This window comes from Ranitomeya imitator, unplaced genomic scaffold (assembly GCF_032444005.1).
Source record: "Ranitomeya imitator isolate aRanImi1 unplaced genomic scaffold, aRanImi1.pri SCAFFOLD_749, whole genome shotgun sequence".
Classification (NCBI taxonomy): domain Eukaryota; kingdom Metazoa; phylum Chordata; class Amphibia; order Anura; family Dendrobatidae; genus Ranitomeya; species Ranitomeya imitator.
In genome coordinates, this window is record NW_027193270.1 from 21,810 (window position 1) to 46,904 (window position 25,095).

The window sequence follows — 25,095 nt, forward strand, 5'->3', positions numbered from 1 at the left end:
TATACCAGGGAAGAGTAAAGATAAGGTTGGCTGCAGGATTTGCAGAGCTAGGGTTATGGCTGAGTTTAATTTGGTGAGACATATGGTTAGGGTTAGCTTTAGGGCAGATAAGATTAGGGTTACGGTTGGCTTTAAGATAGAAATGAGTAAGGTTGGGTTTGTCTTTAGGCTTGGATGGAGTATGGCTAGGTTTGACTTTAGGCCAGGTAGGTGTAAGGATAGTGTTGGCTTTAGGTTATAGAGGTGCAGGGTTAGGGTTGGCTTTTGGCTAGGGAAGAGTAAGGTTAGGGTTGGCTTTAGGATAGGGTGGAATAGCCTTGGATTTAAGGTTAAGAGTATGGTTAGGGTTGATTTTAGACACGAGGAACAGAGTTAGAGTTAGCTTTAGACTGGAGAAGCACAGCTAGAGTTAGCTTTGGCTCAGGAAGAGTGTGGTAGAATTGGCTTTGGGTTAGGCAGGGATAGGATTAGTATGGACATTAGACTGAGGAGAAGTGTTAGTGTTGGCTTTAGGCTGAGGAGATGTAAGATTACGTTTGGCTTTAGGCTGGGAAAGCACAGATTTGCTATTGGATGTAGCCTGGTGAGGAGTAGGGTTGGACTCGGGTTGGGCAGGAATAGGATTGGTGATAAGTAGGGTTAAGGTTATTGTAGTAGGCATGGCTCATATCCTGGTCTCAGAGTATAGGAATTACTTTAGACCAATCCTTTTGGAGGTGAGTTGTTGGATATGAAAGCAGCTTGAGATGATGGCCAAGTCCCCGCCGTACGCCCCGTGTAATATCTGCCGATATGGTGCCATTGCTCCTTCCTTACGATATATATTGATATTTATTATTTAGCCCTCATTGATAAGTGTGGTGCTAAGATCTAACATGGGGGTGGGGGGATGGGGATCCTGCTTGGACACTTCCTGTAGAAGTCCATCTCTGTAGGTGGAATATCTGAAGAGCCTCCACTGTCGGTGACTTCCTGTAGATTTTCGCGGAGGCTTCATGGCTAAGTGAAAGAGTTAAGCATAAAGATATGTATTACTCTGGTCCGGCTCCCAGTCCGGACTCTGCATCATTGCACTGGTACCGCGGCGCCTGCAGCTGACATAGAGGACTGGGCCGGACCGGTCACTAAAAAAGAAAAAAAAAGTGAAATGCTGAAAAAACAGAAGAGGAAGTGAAAGAAAAACGCTTTATTTAATTCTTCACTTTCTCCTGCGTGATCCCACACATTATATCAAGCGTTTACCAGAAGTATTAACCCCTTGTGTCATATTTGGTCACTGTGCACAGGGGCAATCTGAAGGACTTCCGGAGGCAGGAGATTGATCGTTGTCACCCTGTGTACTTTGAGACATTATGATTTTTATTTTCTAAACCCCCTCAAGCTATGAACACTGGGGCAAATAAGTTTTCACTTCCTGGAGCAAATTCTCCCGTGTGAATGGAAAGTTTGTGCAGGATGTCGACCCTGGTGGTCCTGTGTAGGTGTGGATTTCTGTCCAGTTGGGAAATCAGACAATTCTCCTGCAGGGTTTCAGCCATTATTTGTTCAGATTTTGCAGCTTTGTTTTACCGTCTTCCATCCTATTGATTGCTGCTGCTGCTTCCACCATATTTTACGTTGGGGATTGTGTTTTTTGTTTTTCCTTTCTGCCCAGTGTTTAGCTCTTTTTAGACCATAGACGCCGTTACCCCATCATTACACAGTATAGGCATGGTGATTGTGAGCGGGATGGATATCATGGGATTGTTTGCCACTGTTGTCACTGTATTCACCTTTCCATCATGCATGGCAGGAGGAGACCCCGGCCAATGAGTCGCTGAAGATTCCCCTGGACTCCATAGTGAAGGAGGAAACTCCAGGTACGTTACAGAAGAAAAAACTGCATTGCTGGGATATTCAGTTCCCTACCGCTCTCCTGCTGTTATAGTGACCCCAATCTCTATGTAGTCAGCTATAGATTTGAGATAAACCAGGGGCTCCGCAGGGGTGGGGCTGTCAGGACACAATGTTAGGAAGTTGCCTGAGACAATACAAAACAAAGAATAATTTCATATGTGTATTCATTATTTTGTACATTTCCTGTTGCTTGTGGGAGGGTCTTAGGTCAGGGGCTCCTCAGGGGCGGTGCTTCCCAGGGCTGAAATAGCTGTTTATATTAATAACCATATAATAAATTTATGCGACTTGGGCAATTGTCACGTGGTGTCAAGTAAGCTAAACTCTTGTGTAATAAAAGTTTTCAATCATTCCATTTTTCTTTGTTTTTTTCAATTTCTCACTTTTTCACGTTTTTGATGCATGTCTGTGAATAAAACCTTCTTATTTACATGTGTCACCCCGGGGTTATGATGATGAATGTGTCCATTCATTGACAGGAAGCAGAGATCTTATCAATCTTAATAATGAGAAATGGAAACACAACTAGGGTCAAAGCGTTTGCTTTGAGATGTTTTTGGCGTCACTTGTCGGCAGCTTCTTGTCTCTTTTGCTGGTAGATCCTCGGAGCCCGGTGCTGGACGGGAAGTCTCCCGGTAAGGAGGAGCCCGGGACGGTGAACGGTAATAAGAGGCCCCTGGAGGTGGACTCCCTGGTGCAGATTCAGTATCAGGAAGGGGAGCTGGCCTTCGGGATGATCCGGTGGTTGGGATACGTGCCGCAGATGGACGACTTCATGGCTGGAGTGGAGCTGGTAATATATCGCCTTCATCTGAAACAATGCTTCAGGGACCTGGAAAGAGGACGGCTCACTGTCCTGCACCGACACTAACACACTGAAATACTCTGTGCTGCTGAAGATCCTGCTGCCTAGAGACTGTAACTCTGTCTGTGACCCCTCATATTCTCAGTAACACCCCTCCTGAAATACTCTGTGCTGCAGGGGTCCCTGCTCCCCTCGCAGTGTGATTCTCGGTCTGTAGCCTCCTCCTTTCCCCATTTCCTGTCCATCCGCCTGCGCTGATGAATCCTGACCTTATGTTTCCTGGTCCTGCAGGAAGAAGACAGAGGCTGCACCGACGGCAGCTGGTTCGGACACCGGTATTTTTTCTGCCCACCGAAAAGAGGACTTTTTATAAAGTTAAAGGTCTGTCAGCCGGACACCCGTTTCCTGTCCGGTAAAGACTGTCCTCCAAAGAGCCTGGAGAGCCCAAAACACAGTGAGTTTACTCCTCCACCGACACATAGTAACAGAAGCCCTGCTGTACCTCCCCTGATCTGTCACTCTGGTTCTGTGGTGTCATGTAGTGTAGTGACTATGCAGCACACATACCTCGCTGGTTACAAGAATTTTTTTTCCTCCCCAGGTAGAAATGAGAGTCGCAGGATGCCGGGGAAGGTTCCTCCCCTGCAGGGCACGGCGGCCGTGGAGATATTAGAAGGAGATATGAAGGGTATTCAAGGTCATTGCAATTCCTGCTACATGGATGCCGCACTTTTCAGGTAGCTCAGAGGTAGTCAAAAGCGCATCACTTGCTTAAAGTAACTTGGGGGTGGTCCTTGGCTGGCCGGGTGCTCCTCAGGGGTGGGGCAGAAAAAATAGAAATAGTAATTTCATACTACTAAAAATATTTCTTTGCAGTTCCTTGTATATGGATGGTCTCGGGTAACTAGGGGGAGGTTCTGGATTGGTGGGTGCTCCTCAGGGGCGGGGACAGTTCTGCAGGATACAGAATCATACGAATTCCTGAGACAAGAAAAACCAAACAAACTGTTTTTTTTATGTGGATATATTTAGTTGCTATTTTAAGGCTATTTCTTTGCAAGTTTTCGGTAACTCGGGGGTGGTCCTCAGGTCAATAGATCTTTTCAGGGGGCTATAGATGTATTCTGCTTTGGTAAACGTCACGAGTTTGTTCTTTCTCTTCTTTCCTCTGTTTTGCAGTCTCTTCTCCTGTAGTTCTGTGCTGGATTCTCTACTGTTCAAGCCTTCTTCTATTCCTAATGGAAAAATCCAACAAACCCTGAGGGAAGAAATTGTTAACCCCTTGCGCAAGTGAGTGAGGAAGATAATGGTTTTTGCTTTATTTCTGTGGGCACATTAGTAGATTGAGAAGAATAGAAATTTACATTTTCATCTTTCCTTTATTTTATTCTTATTTTTAATTTTTTTTACAGATTTAAAAGTATTTTTTGGGCTAATTCATCACTTTCTGCAATTAGATAATTTGCATTGCCCCCCCCTATAGAAACATGGTATCTTCCGTGCCAATAAAGGTTTTATTCACTGCATAATAGGAAGTTCTGCGACTTTCTTCCATACTCTCCATTCTCAGTATTTTCTGTGCTCAGGATCTCTGCTTGCTGTCAGTGATCGGGAACGTACTTGTTCACATCCAGAGCCAGAAATATATGTGCAATGTGGCGATAATATACCCTGATATGTCACTGTCAGCCGGTCGGGGGCATGAGAAAGCTGTATGAATTCACCATAGAAGCCCTGACAGATGATTGTACCAGTGAGAGATTTCCCATAAAGCGGCTTCATCCCTTACAGGATCGGCTATGTGTCCGCGGACAGTGTGATGAACCTGCGCCACCAGCTGATGGAGGAGAGTCAGTGCCCGAGCTTCACCACCTCCGAGAAAGGTAGAATCACTGCCGTGCAGGGCACCATGATAAGGCGAATATAGGCACACAGTGGGTGCGGAAAGTATTCACACCCCTTTACATGTTCCACTCTTTGTTTCATTGCAGCCATTTGGTAAATTCATAAAAGTTCATTTTTTTCTCATTAATGTACAGTCTGCACCCATCTTTACTGAAAAAAACTGAAATGTAGAAATTTTTGCAAATGTAATAAAAAATAAAAACTGAAATATCACATGGTTATAAGTCTTCAGCCCCTTTGCTCAGTATTGAAGAGAAGCACCTTTTGAGCTCGTACAGCCATGAGTCTTCTTGGGAATGATACAACACGTTTTTCACCCCTGGATTTGGGGATCCTCGGCCGTTCTTCCTTGCAGATCCTCTCCAGGTCCATTAGGTTGGATGGTGAACGTTGGTGGACGCCATTTTCAGGTCTCTCCAGAGATGCTCCATTGGGTTTAGGTCAGGACTCTGGCTGGGCCGGTCAAGAATGGTCACAGAGTTGTTCTGAAGCCGCTCCTTTGTTATTTTAGCTGTGTGCTTAGGGTCATTGAACCTTCGGCCATGTCTGAGGTCCAGAGCACTCTGGAAGAGGTTTTCATCCAGGATGTCTCTGTACTTGGCCACGTTCATGTTTCCTTCAATGACAACTAGTCGTCCTGTCCCTGCAGCTGACAAACACCCCCATAGCATGATGCTGCCTCCACCATGTTTCACTGTTGGGATTGTATTGGGCAGGTGATGAGCAGTGCCTGGTTTTCTCCACACATACCGCTTAGAATTATCACCATAAAGGTCTATCTTCGTCTCATCAGACCAGAGAATCTTATTTCTCATAGTCTGGGAGTCCTTCATGTGTTTTTTAGCAAACTCTATGCGGCTTTCACATGTCTTCCACTTAGGAGAGGCTTCTGTCAGGCCATTCTGCCATAAAGCCCGACTGGTGGAAGGCTGCAGTGATAGTTGACTTTGTAGAACTTTCTCCCATCTCCCTACTGCATCTCTGGAGCTCAGCCACAGTGATCTTGGGGTTCTTCTTTACCTCTCACCAAGGCTCTTCTCCCACGATTGCTCAGTTTGGCTGGACGGCCTGGTCTAGGAAGACTTCTGGTGGTCCCAAACTTCTTCCATTTATGGATTATGGAGGCCACTGTGGTCTGAGGAACCTTGAGTGCTGCAGAAATTCTGTAACCTTGGCCAGATCTGTGCCGTGCCACAATTCTGTCTCTGAGCTCCTTGGCCAGTTCATTTGACCTCATGATTGTCATTTGGTCTGACATGCACTGTGAGCTGTGAGGTCTTATATAGACAGGTGTGCACCGCTCCAAATCAAGTCCTGTCAGTGTAATTACACACAGCTGGACTCCAAAGAAGGAGTAGAACCATCTCAGGGAGGATCACAAGGAAATGGACTTAAATATGAGGGTCTGAGCAAAAGGGTCTGAAGACTTATGACTAGTGTTGAGCATTCCGATACCGCAAGTATCGGGTATCGGCCGATACTTGCGGTATCGGAATTCCGATACCGAGATCCGATATTTTTGTGATATCGGGTATCGGTATCGGAAGTGTAAAATAAAGAATTAAAATAAAAAATATTGTTATATTCACCTCTCCGGCGGCCCCTGGACATCAGCGCGAGGATCCGGCGTCCGGCACGGCTTCTTTCTTCAAAATGCGCGCCTTTAGGACCTGTGGTATGACGTCCCGGCTTCTGATTGGTCGCGTGCCGCCCATGTGACCGCCACGCGACCAATCAGAAGCCGCGACGTCATTCCTCAGCTAAAGTCCTAGAATGAGCGCCTTTTAGGACCTGAGGAATGACGTCGCGGCTTCTGATTGGTCGCGTGGCGGTCACATGGGCGGCACGCGACCAATCAGAAGCCGGGACGTCATTCCACAGGTCCTAAAGGCGCGCATTTTGAAGAATGAAGCCGTGCCGGACGCCGGATCCTCCCGCTGATGTCCAGGGGCCGCCGGAGAGGTGAATATAACAATATTTTTTATTTTAATTCTTTATTTTACACTTTAATATGGATCCCAGGGCCTGAAGGAGAGTTTCCTCTCCTTCAGACCCTGGGATCCATGAGGATACATTCCGATACTTGATGTCCCATTGACTTGTATTGGTATCGGATATCGGTATCGGCGATATCCGATATTTTTCAGGTATCGGCCGATACTATCCGATAACGATACTTTCAAGTATCGGACGGTATCGCTCAACACTACTTATGACCATGGGATATTTCAGTTTTTCCTTTTTATTAAATTTGCAAAAATTTCTAAATTTCTATTTTTTTCAGTCACGATGGGCTGCAGAGTGTACATTAATGAGAAAAAAATGAACTTTTTTTGAATTTATCAAATGGCTGCAATGAAACAAAGAGTGAAAAATTTAAAGGGGTCAGAATACTTTCCGTACGCACTGTATATCTATAGAACTCCTGGACCATACTGAATGCTCCAAAGCTGTACTCAATATTCTACTGGTGCAGTCACTGCGTACATATATTACATTACTGATCCTGAGTTACATCCTGTATTATACCCCAGAGCTGCACTCAATATTCTGCTGGTGCAGTCACTGCGTACATATATTACATTACTGATCCTGAGTTACATCCTGTATTATACTCCAGAGCTGCACTCAATATTCTGCTGGTGCAGTCACTGTGTACATACATTACATTACTGATCCTGAGTTACATCCTGTATTATACTCCAGAGCTGCACTCACTAGTCTGCTGGTGCAGTCACTGTGTACATACATTACATTACTGATCCTGAGTTACATCCTGTATTATACCCCAGAGCTACACTCACTATTCTGCTGGTGTAGTCACTGTGTACATACATTACATTACTGATCCTGAGTTACCTCCTGTATTATACTCCAGAGCTGCACTCACTATTCTCTTGGTGCAGTCACTGTGTACATACATTACATTACTGATCCTGAGTTACATCCTGTATTATACTCCAGAGCTGCACTCACTAGTCTGCTGGTGCAGTCACTGTGTACATACATTACATTACTGATCCTGAGTTACATCCTGTATTATACTCCAGAGCTGCACTCACTATTCTGCTGGTGCAGTCACTGTGTACATACATTACATTACTGATCCTGAGTTATATCCTGTATTATACCCCAGAGCTGCACTCACTATTCTGCTGTGCAGTCACTGTGTGCATACGTTACATTACTGATCCTGAGTTACATCCTGTATTATACTCCAGAGCTGCACTCACTATTCTGCTGGTGCAGTCACAGTGTACATACATTACATTACTGATCCTGAGTTATATCCTGTATTATACCCCAGAGCTGCACTCACTATTCTGCTGGTGCAGTCACTGTGTGCATACGTTACATTACTGATCCTGAATTACCTCCTGTATTATACCCCCGAGCTGCGCTCACTATTCTGCTGGTGCAGTCACTGTGTACATACATTACATTACTGATCCTGAGTTACACCCTGTATTATACCCCAGAGCTGCACTCACTATTCTGCTGGTGCAGTCACTGTGTACATACATTACATTACTGATCCTGAGTTATATCCTGTATTATACCACAGAGCTGCACTCACTATTCTGCTGGTGCAGTCACTGTGTGCATACGTTACATTACTGATCCTGAGTTACCTCCTGTATTATACCCCCGAGCTGCGCTCACTATTCTGCTGGTGCAGTCACTGTGTACATACATTACATTACTGATCCTGAGTTACACCCTGTATTATACCCCAGAGCTGCACTCACTATTCTGCTGGTGCAGTCACTGTGTACATACATTACATTACTGATCCTGAGTTATATCCTGTATTATACCACAGAGCTGCACTCACTATTCTGCTGGTGCAGTCACTGTGTACATACATTACATTACTGATCCTGAGTTATATCCTGTATTATACTCCAGAGCTGCACTCACTATTCTGCTGGTGCAGTCACTGTGTACATACATTACATTACTGATCCTGAGTTACATCCTGCATTATACTCCAGAGCTGCACTCACTATTCTGTTGGTGTAGTCATTGTGTACATACATTACATTACTGATCCTGAGTTACATCCTGTATTATACCCCAGAGCTGCACTCACTATTCTGCTGGTGCAGTCACTGTGTACATACATTACTGATCCTGAGTTACCTCCTGTATTATACCCCAGAGCTGCACTCACTATTCTGCTGGTGCAGTCACTGTGTACATACATTACATTACTGATCCTGAGTTACACCCTGTATTATACCCCAGAGCTGCACTCACTATTCTGCTGGTGCAGTCACTGTGTACATACATTACTGATCCTGAGTTACCTCCTGTATTATACCCCCGAGCTGCGCTCACTATTCTGCTGGTGCAGTCACTGTGTACATACATTACTGATCCTGAGTTACCTCCTGTATTATACCCCAGAGCTGCACTCACTATTCTGCTGGTGCAGTCACTGTGTACATACATTACATTACTGATCCTGAGTTACATCCTGTATTATACCCCAGAGCTGCACTCACTATTCTGCTGGTGCAGTCACTGTGTACATACATTACATTACTGATCCTGAGTTACCTCCTGTATTATACTCCAGAGCTGCACTCACTATTCTGCTGGTGCAGTCACTGTGTACATGCATTACATTACTGATCCTGAGTTACATCCTGTATTATACTCCAGAGCTGCACTCACTATTCTGCTGGTGCAGTCACTGTGTACATACATACATTACTCATCCTGAGTTACATCCTATATTATACCCCAGAGCTGCACTTACTATTCTGCTGGTGCAGTCACTGTGTACATACATTACATTACTGATCCTGAGTTACCTCCTGTATTATACTCCAGAGCTGCACTCACTATTCTGCTGGTGCAGTCACTGTGTACATGCATTACATTACTGATCCTGAGTTACATCCTGTATTATACTCCAGAGCTGCACTCACTATTCTGCTGGTGCAGTAACTGTGTACATACATACATTACTCATCCTGAGTTACCTCCTGTATTATACCCCAGAGCTGCACTCACTATTCTGCTGGTGCAGTCACTGTGCACATACATTACATTACTGATCCTGAGTTGCCTCCTGTATTATACTCCAGAGCTGCACTCACTATTCTGCTGGTGCAGTCACTGTGTACATGCATTACATTACTGATCCTGAGTTACATCCTGTATTATGCTCCAGAGCTGCACTCACTATTCTGCTGGTGCAGTCACTGTGTACATACATTACATTACTGATCCTGAGTTGCCTCCTGTATTATACTCCAGAGCTGCACTCACTATTCTGCTGGTGCAGTCACTGTGTACATGCATTACATTACTGATCCTGAGTTACATCCTGTATTATGCTCCAGAGCTGCACTCACTATTCTGCTGGTGCAGTCACTGTGTACATACATTACATTACTGATCCTGAGTTACATCCTGTATTATACCCCAGAGCTGCACTCACTATTCTGCTGGTGCAGTCACTGTGTACATGCATTACATTACTGATCCTGAGTTACATCCTGTATTATGCTCCAGAGCTGCACTCACTATTCTGCTGGTGCAGTCACTGTGTACATACATTACATTACTGATCCTGAGTTACATCCTGTATTATACCCCAGAGCTGCACTCACTATTCTGCTGGTGCAGTCACTGTGTACATACATTACATTACTGATCCTGAGTTACATCCTGTATTATGCTCCAGAGCTGCACTCACTATTCTGCTGGTGCAGTCACTGTGTACATACATTACATTACTGATCCTGAGTTACATCCTGTATTATACTCCAGAGCTGCACTCACTATTCTGCTGGTGCAGTCACTGTGTACATACATTACATTACTGATCCTGAGTTACATCCTGTATTATACTCCAGAGCTGCACTCACTATTCTGCTGGTGTAGTCACTGTGTACATACATTACATTACTGATCCTGAGTTACATCCTGTATTATACCCCAGAGCTGCACTCACTATTCTGCTGGTGCAGTCACTGTGTACATACATTACATTACTGATCCTGAGTTACATCCTGTATTATACTCCAGAGCTGCACTCACTATGTATGTTATTATATTATGGAAAGTTTAGTTGCTTTCTTCCTTCTTAGATCCGGAGGAGTTCCTCACTCTCATCATGCATCGTATCTTGGGCGCAGAACCTCTCTTAAAGCTGCAGTAAGTTTTATGGTAGCATAGAACCTAAGGGGTAAGGTTTTTCCTTGTCACTTTCCATAAGGAGCGACCTTATTTCTTAAATCCCAGTCTTAACTTCTCAATTCCTGAAATCGGATCTCATACTTTGCCCTGATGAGGGGCAAAACCCTGAAACTCAGTGTCTGGCAAATTGGCTGATTTGGCTTTTATCCTAAGTCCTATTGCAAGGTGCGTTAATGGGTCGATATTGACTTCCAATAGGTGGCGCTAGAGTTCAGGTCCTCTTCTTCTGGAGGGGAGTCTGAGACCACCTTTTACCCATCAGCCCAACTATCCTCCTACAATGACCAGAATGTTGGCACAACGTGTGGTATGTTACAGTTGTATCCAGTCTGGGTGTCTGAAAGCTGATAGACTGGATACAATTGTAACAAACCCTCAGCAATGAGAAGTAAGGTCAGAACAGGTAGAGCTCTTGTACTGTGATTTCTATGGAGAAGCCCTTTAAGGGTCTCTTGGTTTCTCCTCCTGGCAGGTCTGAGGGTCAGCGGGTCCAGGAGTGTCACTGCCATCAGATCTTCATAGAGAAGCAGCAGGAGATGACGGTGCCCAACGTGCAGCAGCTCCTGGAGCAATCCTTCCATCACTCCCAGCTGAAGCTGGCGGAGGTAGGTGTGGGCGCGTCTATTACTCCCTGTTATCAGCCATGGTTAGAGGCTTTCTCTGTGATGATGTCCTCCACAGGTCCCGTCCTGCTTCATTCTCCAGATGCCGCGGTTTGGGAAGGAATACAAGATGTTCAGTAAGATCGTCCCGTCTCTGGAGCTGGACGTCACCGATCTTCTCTCTGACAGTGAGTGCGCAGCGCTGCCGTGTCCGTCCTAGAAACACATCGTCCTGGAGTCTCCTGTGTAAACACTGAGCTGATACATTGCAACAATCCGGCAGCTGTGAGAGCAGAACGAGGCCGAGAGATTCCACCTACTGCAAACAAAAACGTGACGTACAAATACACATCACAGCCCCGAGAGGAAACAGTGGTGGATGATGGAAATCACCGGACGGAGACACGGTATCAGCCCCCATTGCCCCATTCCAGACCCCATTGTTCCACTCCAGACCCCATTGCTTCATTCCAGACCCCATTGTTCAATTCCAGCCTAAATTGTTCCATTCCCGCCCCATTGTCCTATTCCAACCCCCATTGCTCCATTATAGACCCCAGTGTCCTTTCCAGCCCTGATTGTTCCATTCCTGCCCCCATTGTTCCATTCCTGCCCCCATTGTTCCATCCCAAACCCCATTGCTCCATTTGAGCCTCCATTGTTCCATTCCAGCCCCCAGTGCTCTATTCCAGTCCCCATTGTTCCATTACAGCCTCCATTACTCCATTCAAGCCCCCATTGCTCCATTCCAGCCCCTGTTGCTCCATTCCAGCCCCCATTGTTCCATTCCAGCCCCCATTGTTCCATTCCAGCCCCCATTGCTCCATTCCGGCCCCCATTGCTCCATTCCAGCCCCCGTTGCTCCATTCCAGCCCCCGTTGCTCCATTACATACCCCATTGCTCCATTACAGACCCCATTGTTCCATTCCAGCCCCCATTGTTCCATTCCAGCCCCCATTGCTCCATTCCAGCCCCCATTGCTCCATTCCAGCCCCCATTGCTCCATTACAGACCCCATTGTTCCATTCCAGCCCCCATTGCTCCATTCCAGCCCCCGTTGCTCCATTCCAGCCCCCATTGCTCCATTACAGACCCCATTGTTCCATTCCAGCCCCCATTGCTCCATTACAGACCCCATTGCTCCATTACAGACCCCATTGCTCCATTCCAGCCTCCATTGCTCCATTCCAGGCCCAATTGTCCCATTCCAGCCCCCATTGTTCCATTCTAGCCTCCATTGCTCCATTCCAGCCTCCATTGCTCCATTCCAGCCCCCTTTGTTCCATTCCAGACCACATTGTTCCATTCCAGCCCCCTTTGTTCCATTCCAGCCCCCATTGTTCTATTCTTGCCCTCATTGTTCCATTCCAGCCCCCATTGCTCCATTCCAGCCCCCTTTGTTCCATTCCAGCCTCCATTTCTCCATTCCAGCCCCCATTGCTCCATTCCAGCCTCCAGTTTTCGATTCCAGCTCCCATTGCTCTATTCCAGCCTCCATTGCTGCATTCCAGCCTCCATTGTTCCATTCCAGACCCCATTGTTCCATTCCCGCCCCCATTGTTCCATTCCAGCCCCCATTACTCCATTCCAGCCTCCATAGTCTCATTGCAGACCTCATTGTTCTATTCCAGCCTACATTGCTCCTTTCCTGTCCCCATTGCTGCTTTCCATCCTCCATTGTTCCATTCCAGCCCCATTGCTCCATTACAGACCCCATTGTTTCATTCCAGCCCCCATTGTTCCATTCCAGACCCCATTGCTCTATTACAGACCCCATTGTTTCATTCCAGCCCCCATTGTTCCATTCCAGCCCCCATTGTTCCATTCCAGACCCCATTGCTCTATTACAGACCCCATTGTTCCTTTCCAGCTCCCATTTTTCCATTCCAGCTCCCATTGCTCCATTTCAGACCCCATTGTTTCATTCCAGCCCCCATTGTTGAATTCCAGACCCCATTGTTCCATTCCTGCCCCATTGTTCCATTCCAGCCTCCATTGCTCCATTCCAGCCCCCATTGTTCCTTTCCACCCCCCATTGTTCCTTTCCAGCCCCATTGTTCCATTCCAGCTCCCATTGTTCCTTTCCACCCCCCATTGTTCCATTCCAGCCCCAATTGTTCCATTCCAGACCCCATTGTTCCATTCCAGCTCCCATTGTTCCTTTCCACCCCCCATTGTTCCTTTCCAGCCCCCATTGTTCCATTACAGCTTCCATTGTTTCATTCCAGCCCCCATTGTTCCATTACAGCTTCCATTGTTTCATTCCAGCCCCCATTGCTCCATTACAGAGCCCATTGATCCTTTCCAGCCTCCATTGCTCCATTCCAACCCCCATTGTTTCATTCCAGCTCCCATTGTTCCATTCCAGCCTCCATTGTTTCATTCCAGCTCCCATTGTTCCATTCCAGCCTCCATTGTTTCATTCCAGCTCCCATTGTTCCATTCCAGCCCCCATTGTTCCATTTCAGGCTCCATTGTTCCATTCCAGCCTCCATTGCTCCATTCCAGCCCCCATTGCTCCATTCCAGCCTCCATTGTTCTATTCCAGACCCCATTGCTCAATTCCAGCCCCCATTGTTCCATTCCAGACCCCATTGTTCCATTCCAGCCTCCAGTTCTCTATTCCAGCCCCCATTGTAACATTCCAGGCTCCATTGCTCCACTGGAACCTCCTTTGTTTCCTTCCAGTCCCATTGCTCCATTTGAGCCTCCATTGTTCTATTCCAGCCCCAATTGTTCTATTCCAGCCTCCATTATTCCATTCCAGCCCCCAGTGCTCTATTCCAGCCCCCAGTGTTCTATTCCAGCCTCCATTATTCCATTCCTGCCTCCCTTGTCCAATTCCATCCCCCATTGTTCCATTCCAGCCTCCATTGTCCTATTCCAGACCCCATTGCTCCTTTCCAGCCCTCAGTTCTCTATTCCATCCCCCATTGTTCCATTCCAGCCTCCATTGTCCTATTCCAGACCCCATTGCTCCTTTCCAGCCCTCAGTTCTCTATTCCAGCCCCCATTGTTCCTTTCCAGCCTCCATTGCTCCTTTCCAGCCTCCATTGCTTTATTCCAGCCTCCATTGTTCCTTTCCAGCCTCCATTGCTCCTTTCCAGCCTCCATTGCTCCATTCCAGCCTCCATTGCTCCATTCCAGCCTCCATTGCTTTATTCCAGCCTCCATTGTTCCTTTCCAGCCTCCATTGCTCCATTCCAGCCTCCATTGCTCTATTCCAGCCTCCATTGTTCCTTTCCAGCCTCCATTGCTCCATTCCAGCCCTCAGTTCTCTATTCCAGCCCCCATTGCTCCATTCCAGCCTCTATTGTTCCTTTCCAGCCTCCATTTCTCCTTTCCAGCCTCCATTGCTCCTTTCCAGCCTCCATTGCTTTATTCCAGCCTCCATTGTTCCTTTCCAGCCTCCATTGCTCCTTTCCAGCCTCCATTGCTCCTTTCCAGCCTCCATTGCTCCATTCCAGCCTCCATTGCTCCATTCCAGCCTCCATTGCTTTATTCCAGCCTCCATTGTTCCTTTCCAGCCTCCATTGCTCCATTCCAGCCTCCATTGCTCTATTCCAGCCTCCATTGTTCCTTTCCAGCCTCCATTGCTCCTTTCCAGCCTCCATTGCTCCTTTCCAGCCTCCATTGCTCCATTCCAGCCTCCATTGCTCCATTCCAGCCTCCATTGCTTTATTCCAGCCTCCATTGTTCCATTCCAGCCTCCATTGCTCCATTCCAGCCTCCATTGCTCTATTCCAGCCTCCATTGCTCCATTCCAGCCTCCATTGCTCTATTCCAGCCTCCATTGCTCCATTCCAGCCTCCATTGCTCTATTCCAGCCTCCATTGCTCCATAACAGTCTTCATTGCTCTATTCCAGCCTCCATTGTTCCTTTCCAGCCTCCATTGCTCCTTTCCAGCCTCCATTGCTCCTTTCCAGCCTCCATTGCTCCATTCCAGCCTCCATTGCTCCATTCCAGCCTCCATTGCTTTATTCCAGCCTCCATTGTTCCTTTCCAGCCTCCATTGCTCCATTCCAGCCTCCATTGCTCTATTCCAGCCTCCATTGTTCCTTTCCAGCCTCCATTGCTCCTTTCCAGCCTCCATTGCTCCTTTCCAGCCTCCATTGCTCCATTCCAGCCTCCATTGCTTTATTCCAGCCTCCATTGTTCCATTCCAGCCTCCATTGCTCTATTCCAGCCTCCATTGCTCCATTCCAGTCTCCATTGCTCTATTCCAGCCTCCATTGCTCCATAACAGTCTTCATTGCTCTATTCCAGCCTCCATTGTTCCTTTCCAGCCTCCATTGCTCCATAACAGTCTTCATTGCTCTATTCCAGCCTCCATTGCTCTATTCCAGCCTCCATTGCTCCATAACAGTCTTCATTGCTCTATTCCAGCCTCCATTGTTCCTTTCCAGCCTCCATTGCTCCATAACAGTCTTCATTGCTCTATTCCAGCCTCCATTGTTCCTTTCCAGCCTCCATTGCTCCATAACAGTCTTCATTGCTCTATTCCAGCCTCCATTGCTCTATTCCAGCCTCCATTGCTCCATAACAGTCTTCATTGCTCTATTCCAGCCTCCATTGCTCTATTCCAGCCTCCATTGCTCTATTCCAGCCTCCATTGCTCCATTCCAGTCTCCATTGCTCTATTCCAGCCTCCATTGCTCCATAACAGTCTTCATTGCTCTATTCCAGCCTCCATTGCTCTATTCCAGCCTCCATTGCTCCATAACAGTCTTCATTGCCGTCTTGCTCTGCACCTTCAGCTCGGTGGTGTGCGGTCAGTGGACACTTGTAGTCGGACGTCTGGCTCCATAGCCTCTGATGGTTTGTGTAGACCCTGACATCTTGGGTCAGTGAGTGACGTCCAATGTGACTTTTAACATGGAACCAGCGGTGCGGCCATTTCTCCAAAGTGTCCCAGGAGATGTCCCAACATAACAACCCCAGACCACATGCTCCTCGTGCTACTGTGAGCCGCCTGCGTGGCCTAATGGTGCCCCCATGGCCGCAGGGTCTCTTATTGAGCCCATCGGGGACGCCATGAAGCACATTCAGTGCGGCAGAACCTTCCTCAGACGACCATTAATAACCCAGTGACGTCTCCATCCTGTAGTTACCATCAATGCGTCACTTTTCCTTCTTGGTGTGGTAATCTCAGTGTTGTGGCCATGTGAGGGTCACCGCGGAATGCGGCCGTGGTGGGATCATAAACAATGCAGGTTCCCACCAGGATTCTGAGCGTCTACAGATTCCAGGACCCTCCATAAAAATAAGCCACTATTTTTATCTCATCCGTAAAATAAAAAATTGCGTCTCTGATGTTTTTTTTTTTAAGCTGGAAAGTCTTGAGATTTTTATGACTGAATTTATCGCCCATGTACAGTTCACAATGAAGGCGGCTGATGGACGTCACCGTCACTCAGGACATGTGGGCTGTAGACGCATCGCTAACAGTCCTAATGATTTATTATGGTCATCTAATGTGCCCCCTCACCCCCCCAAAAAAAAGAGACGTGCAAAGAAAACGTGTCCATTCACTGACAGCAAGCAACGAGCTATCTGATCAATCTCAACATTCGGGCCTTGTTTCCAGTACGAGCCTTAATTCTGTGTTGCCCTTAGCAACCAATCAGAGCCCAGCTTTCATGTTCTTAACAGCTCTGGTAAAATGGAAGCTGCACTGTGATTGGTTGCTATCGGCAGCAGAAACTGAAGCGCTAATGTCTGGATTTGGGGGAACGGTCAGTGTCGTCTTCCAGGAGCCATGACTTTATTTCTCCCCCGACATAACCCAGTGTGCGCTTGTGTCTTTGTGGGACGAGTTGTAGTTTTAAATGATGACATTCACTTATAATATACTGATAATATAACGCCACCTTTATTGTTTTTTTTTCACATTTAAGGTTTTAATTTTGAAGCACAAAAGCCATGGTAACACGATTCTCCACATCATTATGATTTTGTTGATTACAAACTTGTAAATATATATATATGTATATATATATATATATATATATATTATATGTTTTAGACACTTAAAAAAAAAAGAAAGAAAACAAATATAATTTAATATAATATATATATATATATATATATATATATATATATATATATATATATATATATATACCGTACTCATTTACTTTGTTTCACCATTTTCTGAGTGCCGTAACTTTTTTATTTCTCCATTTGATCTGTATGCTGAGGCGCATTTTTCGTTGGTAAAATTTTGGGGGTAAATGCGATGTTTTTTGGTTACTTTTTATGGCCTTTTTCGCATGTTCCATGTTGAGAAGGAATTTAATAAAAAATCCCCAAATGCGAATATTTCATATAAAATAGTAAAATTATAAAAATAATTCCTAAAAGTCCTCAGGATCTCAGTCACCTGCAGATTTATATTAATCTTAGTCAGTGTGAAAATTGAAGACTAAATTATAAAAAAAAATTAAATCCCATTCAGAAAATTGCTGCTTTCAATATGAGAGGGATAGAAATAAAAACAAATTATGTGTTTTGCAAAGGGGCCGTGTTACTTATGGGTTGGTGGAAACGTATGGTGCATCAGAGATCACCGGAATTTTCCGCTATACGGAGACTGCGTTACATCGGACGCGGCCGCTCCTTTCATTGTGGATTTGCCGCTTATTTTCTCTCCAGATTTGCATATATAGGTTTGTCGTCCTTTGTGTGTTGCCAGGTCCCCGGGAATGTGTGGTGTGCGGGAACCTGGCCACTCATGAATGTGCCGAGTGCTTCAAGGACGTCATCCTCTCCGACCACGGCCTCAAGCAGTACTGCCTGGTGTGCAGTAAGCAGGTACTATACGCACGCAGGCGCGACCTGTGTGTTTTCTCTCAGCTAGTGCATGGAGATGACTCTCATGTACTGTATGCATAGATATGGGGGATTACCGCTGTCCTGTCTCTATGTAACACACATTCAGAAGCAGCAGCGTTGAGGATGTTACAGAGCAAAAATGAGCAGTGTAGCTGTGAATTCAGCTCTGGAAAGAGATAAATTGGCAGCATCATGGAGTACATTATACATCAGTCCTGAGCAATGTAGCTGTAAATCCAGCTCTAGGACAAGATAAAACATTTACTAGAATGCAGTAGTAGCTTGGAGAACATAATAGATCCGTGAGAAGTGTAACAGTGAATCCAGATTTGGATTGAGATAAAACACTTACTAAAATGCAGCAGGAGCCTGGAGGAAATTTTACAGCAGTTCTGAGCAATGTAGCTGTAATCCAGCTCTAGGATAAGATAAAACACTTACTAAAAAGCAGTGTAGTCTGGAGGACTTCATATAGCTGTAATGAATAGTATACCTCTGAATCAAGCTCTGTGTACAGATAAAATTCTGCCTAGAAAGCAGTAGCAGCATAGAGGACATTATGCTGCAGTACTGAACAATGTAGCTGTGAATCAAGCTCCTCAATTAAATAAAGCACTTACTAGAATTCAGCAGAAAACTGGGGGACAATATACATCAGTGAGGATTATAGCAGTGAATCCAGCTCTCCATTGAGATAAAACTCTGACTAGAAAGCAGCAGCATTGAGGACTTGATACTGCAGTACTGAACAGTGTAGGGCGGAATTAAAACTGACTAGAAAGCAGCAACATGTGACTAACACTACAGTACTGAAGAGTGTAGCTGTGAATCCAGCTATGGGGAGAGAATAAACACTAGAAAGCAGCCATAGCATTTAGGACAGTGTTGTAGGTAGATCCCCAGTAGAGCTGTAGAGTGGAGTGGCCAAATAGTAACAGTAAGGAAGGTCACAATGTGCACCCGTGGCAGCCCACTAACGCGTATCACCAGATCTCCTACGTTTACTCCTAAAGGTCCACTCTCATCACAAGAGGAAGGATCACAGACCCGTCCCTCTGAAGATCCCAGAAAGCTTCCTGAAGGCATCAACCAAGATCCCGCGGGAGATCCTGGAGCTGTTCGCGGTGCTGTGCATAGAGACCAGTCACTACGTCTCCTTCGTGAAGTACGGGGCGGAGAAGGGCAGCTGGATGTTCTTCGACAGCATGGCCGACCGATTTGGTGAGCGGGTTGTGATCACTCGATCAATGAGAGTATCGTCGTGTTCCACTCTTAAAGGAGAACTCCTCTGAAATGTGTCGTGTCTCCGCCTGCGCTCAGTGAGTGTGAACAAGGTAATAGCCGGACGTGATCGTGTCTTGGGGTTATGAGGGTCACGGCTCGCGAGAAGAGAGTTCTGTGCGGCTGTGGGGTCATCACACTGAGAGGATGACGGTTCCCATTCACTGACATCAAGCGGAGATCTAAAAATCCCAAGAAAACAAAGGATATTATAATGTTGTCAAGCTTTTCATTAACCCCTTCCAGCACCTTCTTCTGGAAACGTTCTTCCCGTGGGAAAGTGCTTGTACATGGGGCTGCACTGTGCATTCTTATACATGTGATGGAAGCCTGAGTGCGCCACTTGTTATTGTTTCCGCAGGGAGTGAGAATGGCTACAACATCCCGCGAGTAACCCTCTGTCCAGAAGTGGCCACTTACCTGGCGGCTCCGCTGCCCGATCTCATGAAGCAGAATCCTCGCGAAATGAAAGGGGTGGCCAACCGCCTCTTCTGTGACGCCTACATGTACATATACCAGAGTAAGAGGATGGCCCTGTATAAGTGAGGGGCGGCCGGAGCATCCGAGGCCGGGCAGTGGGTGGCATCCGTCTGATGAAGGGGTCGATGGTGCCATCTCCTCCTATCATCCGCTCTGCGGTGGGATGTATCGGGGGAATATTCAGGAATCCTTCATTCTCAGGTCTCCTTCCTCCAGATGTTGGACAGTATCCAGGGCCTGGAGACCGGTCAACTGCTCCAATACTGGAATTATAGCACCACGGCCGACCCGAGGTGAAGAGGGATGGGGCAAACCGGCTGTGAGGGATGGGGCGAACCGGCTGTGAGGCATGGGGTAACCCCGGCTGTGAGGGATGGGGCGAACCGGCTGTGAGGGATGGGGTAACCCCGGCTGTGAGGGATGGGGCGAACCGGCTATGAGGGATGGGGCGAACCGGATGCGAGGGATGGGGTAACCCCGGATGCGAGGGATGGGGTAACCCCGGCTGTGAGGGATGGGGCGAACCGGCTGTGAAGGATGGGGTAACCCCGGCTGTGAGGGATGGGGCGAACCGGCTGTGAGGGATGGGGTAACCCCGGCTGTGAGGGATGGGGTAACCTCGGCTGGTCACCCACTGAGGGACGGCTCCGCTGCAGTCAGTGGGGGCCGTCGCGTAGACAGCGTCTTCTGATTTTTGATACAATGTCTCAGGGAGGTAACATATTTATTACAACGTGTCAATAATAGTAATGATGTTATTAGCGGCCGGCAGGGAACTTCCGACGTTCTTGGGGTCAGCAGAAAATGCGGTCAGAAAACTTTTCAGATTATTGAAACTTTTTTTTTAAAAATAAAATCTTCCTACACTTCTCATAGTTTTATAATAAGAGTTCAGAAGCAATCTGTGAATGCTGGGACTTGTAGTGTTTCAGCATGGGTTGTGGACATTGCGCATTCAGCGCTTCTCTCCTTTGCCCTGCGCTGTACATGTGCAACATGGGGGATTGTATCTGACTCCTATCCTGGCTGACACCTTAGATGCCACCCGTCAATAGTGACAGCAGGGTCCTGAGGGGCTGCCATGAACGAGCTGCCAGGAAGTATCATATTGACAGGCACACATGTTACATTGCACCACAAATGTAAAAAGAAAAGGCGTTAACATAAAAAAACAAGTAAAAAAACTCAAAAAAGTCACTTTCTCTGCGTCCTTACGAGAATTACTAGAAAGTGATTGCTTTTTCAGTTTTATAACTGGGATGTAATTCAGCTGTTTAACCACCAGAGGTCAGTGTTGTTACATGGGAGAAAATCCTGCAGGAAAATAATGACCCACAGCTGAGAATGATTCCTCTACCTGGTCTCTTAATATCCGCTGTGACCGGGGTTGCCCTTTAAGTGATGGCTCCAGTGCCTCAGTATAACAGCGGTCATCAGCTCATTGAAAACCTGCATTATCGGAGGCGTCGCTGAAGTCGGACTCCCGTCCCGTCTACTCTCCTTGGCCGAGTCGCCAAGACACAAATCATAAAATCTCGTCTATTTTTATTTCTATCATCGACTATTTACAGGGAGAACAGTGGACCTTAAGAGGTTAAAGATTGTGCAGCCAAGTTTCGGTACCTGCTGACTTTGGGCTCTAGACCAGTTATTACCCCTCTGTGGAGGGAAACAAGGGACGGTCCAGGGGCAGAACTTGGGGCCAAAACATGATATTGTCCCCTCCGAGTTCCTACATAGGATCCGGTAACTGGATTTAGTAACATAGTAACATAGTTAGTAAGGCCGAAAAAAGACATTTGTCCATCCAGTTCAGCCTATATTCCATCATAATAAATTCCCAGATCTACGTCCTTCTACAGAACCTAATAATTGTATGATACAATATTGTTCTGCTCCAGGAAGACATCCAGGCCTCTCTTGAACCCCTCGACTGAGTTCGCCATCACCACCTCCTCAGGCAAGCAATTCCAGATTCTCACTGCCCTAACAGTAAAGAATCCTCTTCTATGTTGGTGGAAAAACCTTCTCTCCTCCAGACGCAAAGAATGCCCCCTTGTGCCCGTCACCTTCCTTGGTATAAACAGATCCTCAGCGAGATATTTGTATTGTCCCCTTATATACTTATACATGGTTATTAGATCGCCCCTCAGTCGTCTTTTTTCTAGACTAAATAATCCTAATTTCGCTAATCTATCTGGGTATTGTAGTTCTCCCATCCCCTTTATTAATTTTGTTGCCCTCCTTTGTACTCTCTCTAGTTCCATTATATCCTTCCTGAGCACCGGTGCCCAAAACTGGACACAGTACTCCATGTGCGGTCTAACTAGGGATTTGTACAGAGGCAGTATAATGCTCTCATCATGTGTATCCAGACCTCTTTTAATGCACCCCATGATCCTGTTTGCCTTGGCAGCTGCTGCCTGGCACTGGCTGCTCCAGGTAAGTTTATCATTAACTAGGATCCCCAAGTCCTTCTCCCTGTCAGATTTACCCAGTGGTTTCCCGTTCAGTGTGTAATGGTGATATTGATTCCTTCTTCCCATGTGTATAACCTTACATTTATCATTGTTAAACCTCATCTGCCACCTTTCAGCCCAAGTTTCCAACATATCCAGATCCATCTGTAGCAGAATACTATCTTCTCTTGTATTAACTGCTTTACATAGTTTTGTATCATCTGCAAATATCGATATTTTACTGTGTAAACCTTCTACCAGATCATTAATGAATATGTTGAAGAGAACAGGTCCCAATACTGACCCCTGCGGTCCCCACTGGTCACAGCGACCCAGTTAGAGACTATACCATTTATAACCACCCTCTGCTTTCTATCACTAAGCCAGTTACTAACCCATTTACACACATTTTCCCCCAGACCAAGCATTCTCATTTTGTGTACCAACCTCTTGTGCGGCACGGTATCAAACGCTTTGGAAAAATCGAGATATACCACGTCCAATGACTCACCATGGTCCAGTCTATAGCTCACCTCTTCATAAAAACTGATTAGATTGGTTTGACAGGAGCGATTTCCCATAAACCCATGCTGATATGGAGTTAAACAGTTATTCTCATTGAGATAATCCAGAATAACATCCCTCAGAAACCCTTCAAATATTTTACCAACAATAGAGGTTAGACTTACTGGCCTATAATTTCCAGGTTCACTTTTAGAGCCCTTTTTGAATATTGGCACCACATTGGCAGGCAATTAGAAAGTTATCAGTCAGGATAACCCTAACCTCTTATACCATGGAGTTTGGTGGAGACGTAATCAATTCCAAAAAGTATGTTTTAGGCAAAGCAGACACTGCACTACCAGAAGATTACCATCCCCACAGTGAGGTATGATGTGGCAGCATTGTACAACAGCAGAAGATCACCATCCCCACAGTGAGGCATGGTGGAGGCAGCATTGTGCATTACTAGAAGATCACCATCCCACAGTGAGGCATGGTGGAGGCATCATTGTGCATTACTAGGAGATCACCTTCCCCACAGTGAGGCATGGTGGGGGCAGCATTGTTCATCACCAGAAGATCACCATCCCAACAGTGAGGCATGGTGGGGGCAGCATTGTTCATCACCAGAAAATCAACATCCCCACAGTGAGGCATGGGGGCAGCATTGTTCATCACCAGAAGATCGCCATCCTCACAGTGAGGCATGGTGGGGGAAGCATTGATCATAACCAGATCACCATCCCCACAGTGAGGCACGATGTGGCAGCATTGTTCATCACCAGAAGATCACCATCCCCACAGGCATGGTGGGGGCAGCATTGTTCATCACCAGAAGATCACCATCCCAACAGTGAGGCATGGTGGGGGCAGCATTGTTCATCACCAGAAAATCAACATCCCCACAGTGAGGCATGGTGGGGGAAGCATTGATCATAACCAGATCACCATCCCCACAGTGAGGCACGATGTGGCAGCATTGTTCATCACCAGAAGATCACCATCCCCACAGGCATGGTGGGGGCAGCATTGTTCATCACCAGAAGATCACCATCCCCAGAGTGAGGCATGGTGGGGGCAGCATTGTTACTCACCAGAAGATCACCATCCCCACAGTGAGGCATGATGGGACAGTATTGTTCATCACTAGAAGATCACCATCCCCACAGTGAGGCATGGTGGGGGCAACATTGTTCATCACCAGGTCACCATCTCCACAATAGGGCATGGTCTGGGCAGCATTGTGCATTACCAGTAGATCACCATCCCCACAGTGAGGCATGGTGGGGGCAGCATTGTTCATCACCAGAAGATAGCCATCCCCACAGTGAGGCATAGTGGGGGCAGCATTGTTCACCAGAAGTTCACCATCCCCACAGTGAGAAATGGTGGGGCAACATTGTTCATCACCAGAAGATCACCATCCCCACAGTGAGGCATGGATGGGGTGCATTGTGCATCACCAGTAGATCACCATCCCCACAGTGAGGCATGATAGGGCAGCATTGTTCATTACTAGAAGATCACCATCCCCAGAGGCATGGTGGGGCAGCATTGTTCATCGCCAGAAGATCACCATCCCCAGAGTGAAGCATGGTGGGGGCAGCATTGTCAATCACTAGAAGATAACCATCCCCACAGTGAGGCATGGTGGGGGCAGCATTGTTTATCACCAGAGGATCACATCCCTACAGTAAGGCATGATGGGGCAGCATTGTTCATCACCAGAAGATCACCATCCTCACAGTGAGGCATGGTGTGGGCAGCATTGTTCATCACCAGAAGATCACCTTCCCCACAGTGAGGAATGGTAAGGGCAGCATTATTCATCACCAGAAGATTACCATCCCCACAGTGAGGCATGGTGGGGGCAACATTGTTCATCACCAGAAGGTCACCATCCCCACAGTAAGGCACGGTCTGGGCAGCATTGTGCATTACCAGTAGATCACCATCCCCACAGTGAGGAATGGTGGGGACAGCATTGTTCATCACCAGAAGATCACCATCCCCACAGTGAGGCATGGTAGGGGCAGCATTATTCATCACCTGAAGATCACCATCCCCACAGTGAGGCATGGTAGGGGCAGCATTGTTCATCACCAGATTACCAT

General features: G+C 46.7%; 1 protein-coding gene across 2 annotated transcripts in view; it reads left to right on the top strand.

The window, feature by feature from the left end:
- Positions 1-20,887, top strand: part of LOC138652941 (ubiquitin carboxyl-terminal hydrolase CYLD-like) — a 40,330-nt gene extending 19,443 nt beyond the window's left edge. For both annotated transcript variants that reach the window (XM_069743161.1, XM_069743162.1), the window contains 12 exons: positions 1,793-1,859; positions 2,496-2,689; positions 2,993-3,155; positions 3,303-3,438; positions 3,881-3,991; positions 4,493-4,584; positions 10,711-10,777; positions 11,292-11,424; positions 11,501-11,609; positions 18,118-18,236; positions 19,271-19,478; positions 19,900-20,887. In XM_069743161.1, coding sequence (XP_069599262.1) covers positions 1,793-1,859; positions 2,496-2,689; positions 2,993-3,155; positions 3,303-3,438; positions 3,881-3,991; positions 4,493-4,584; positions 10,711-10,777; positions 11,292-11,424; positions 11,501-11,609; positions 18,118-18,236; positions 19,271-19,478; positions 19,900-20,084 — 1,584 coding nt within the window. In that variant the 3' untranslated portion in view covers positions 20,085-20,887. The remainder of the gene's footprint in view (positions 1-1,792; positions 1,860-2,495; positions 2,690-2,992; positions 3,156-3,302; positions 3,439-3,880; positions 3,992-4,492; positions 4,585-10,710; positions 10,778-11,291; positions 11,425-11,500; positions 11,610-18,117; positions 18,237-19,270; positions 19,479-19,899) is intronic.
- The last annotated feature ends 4,208 nt before the right edge of the window (positions 20,888-25,095 follow it).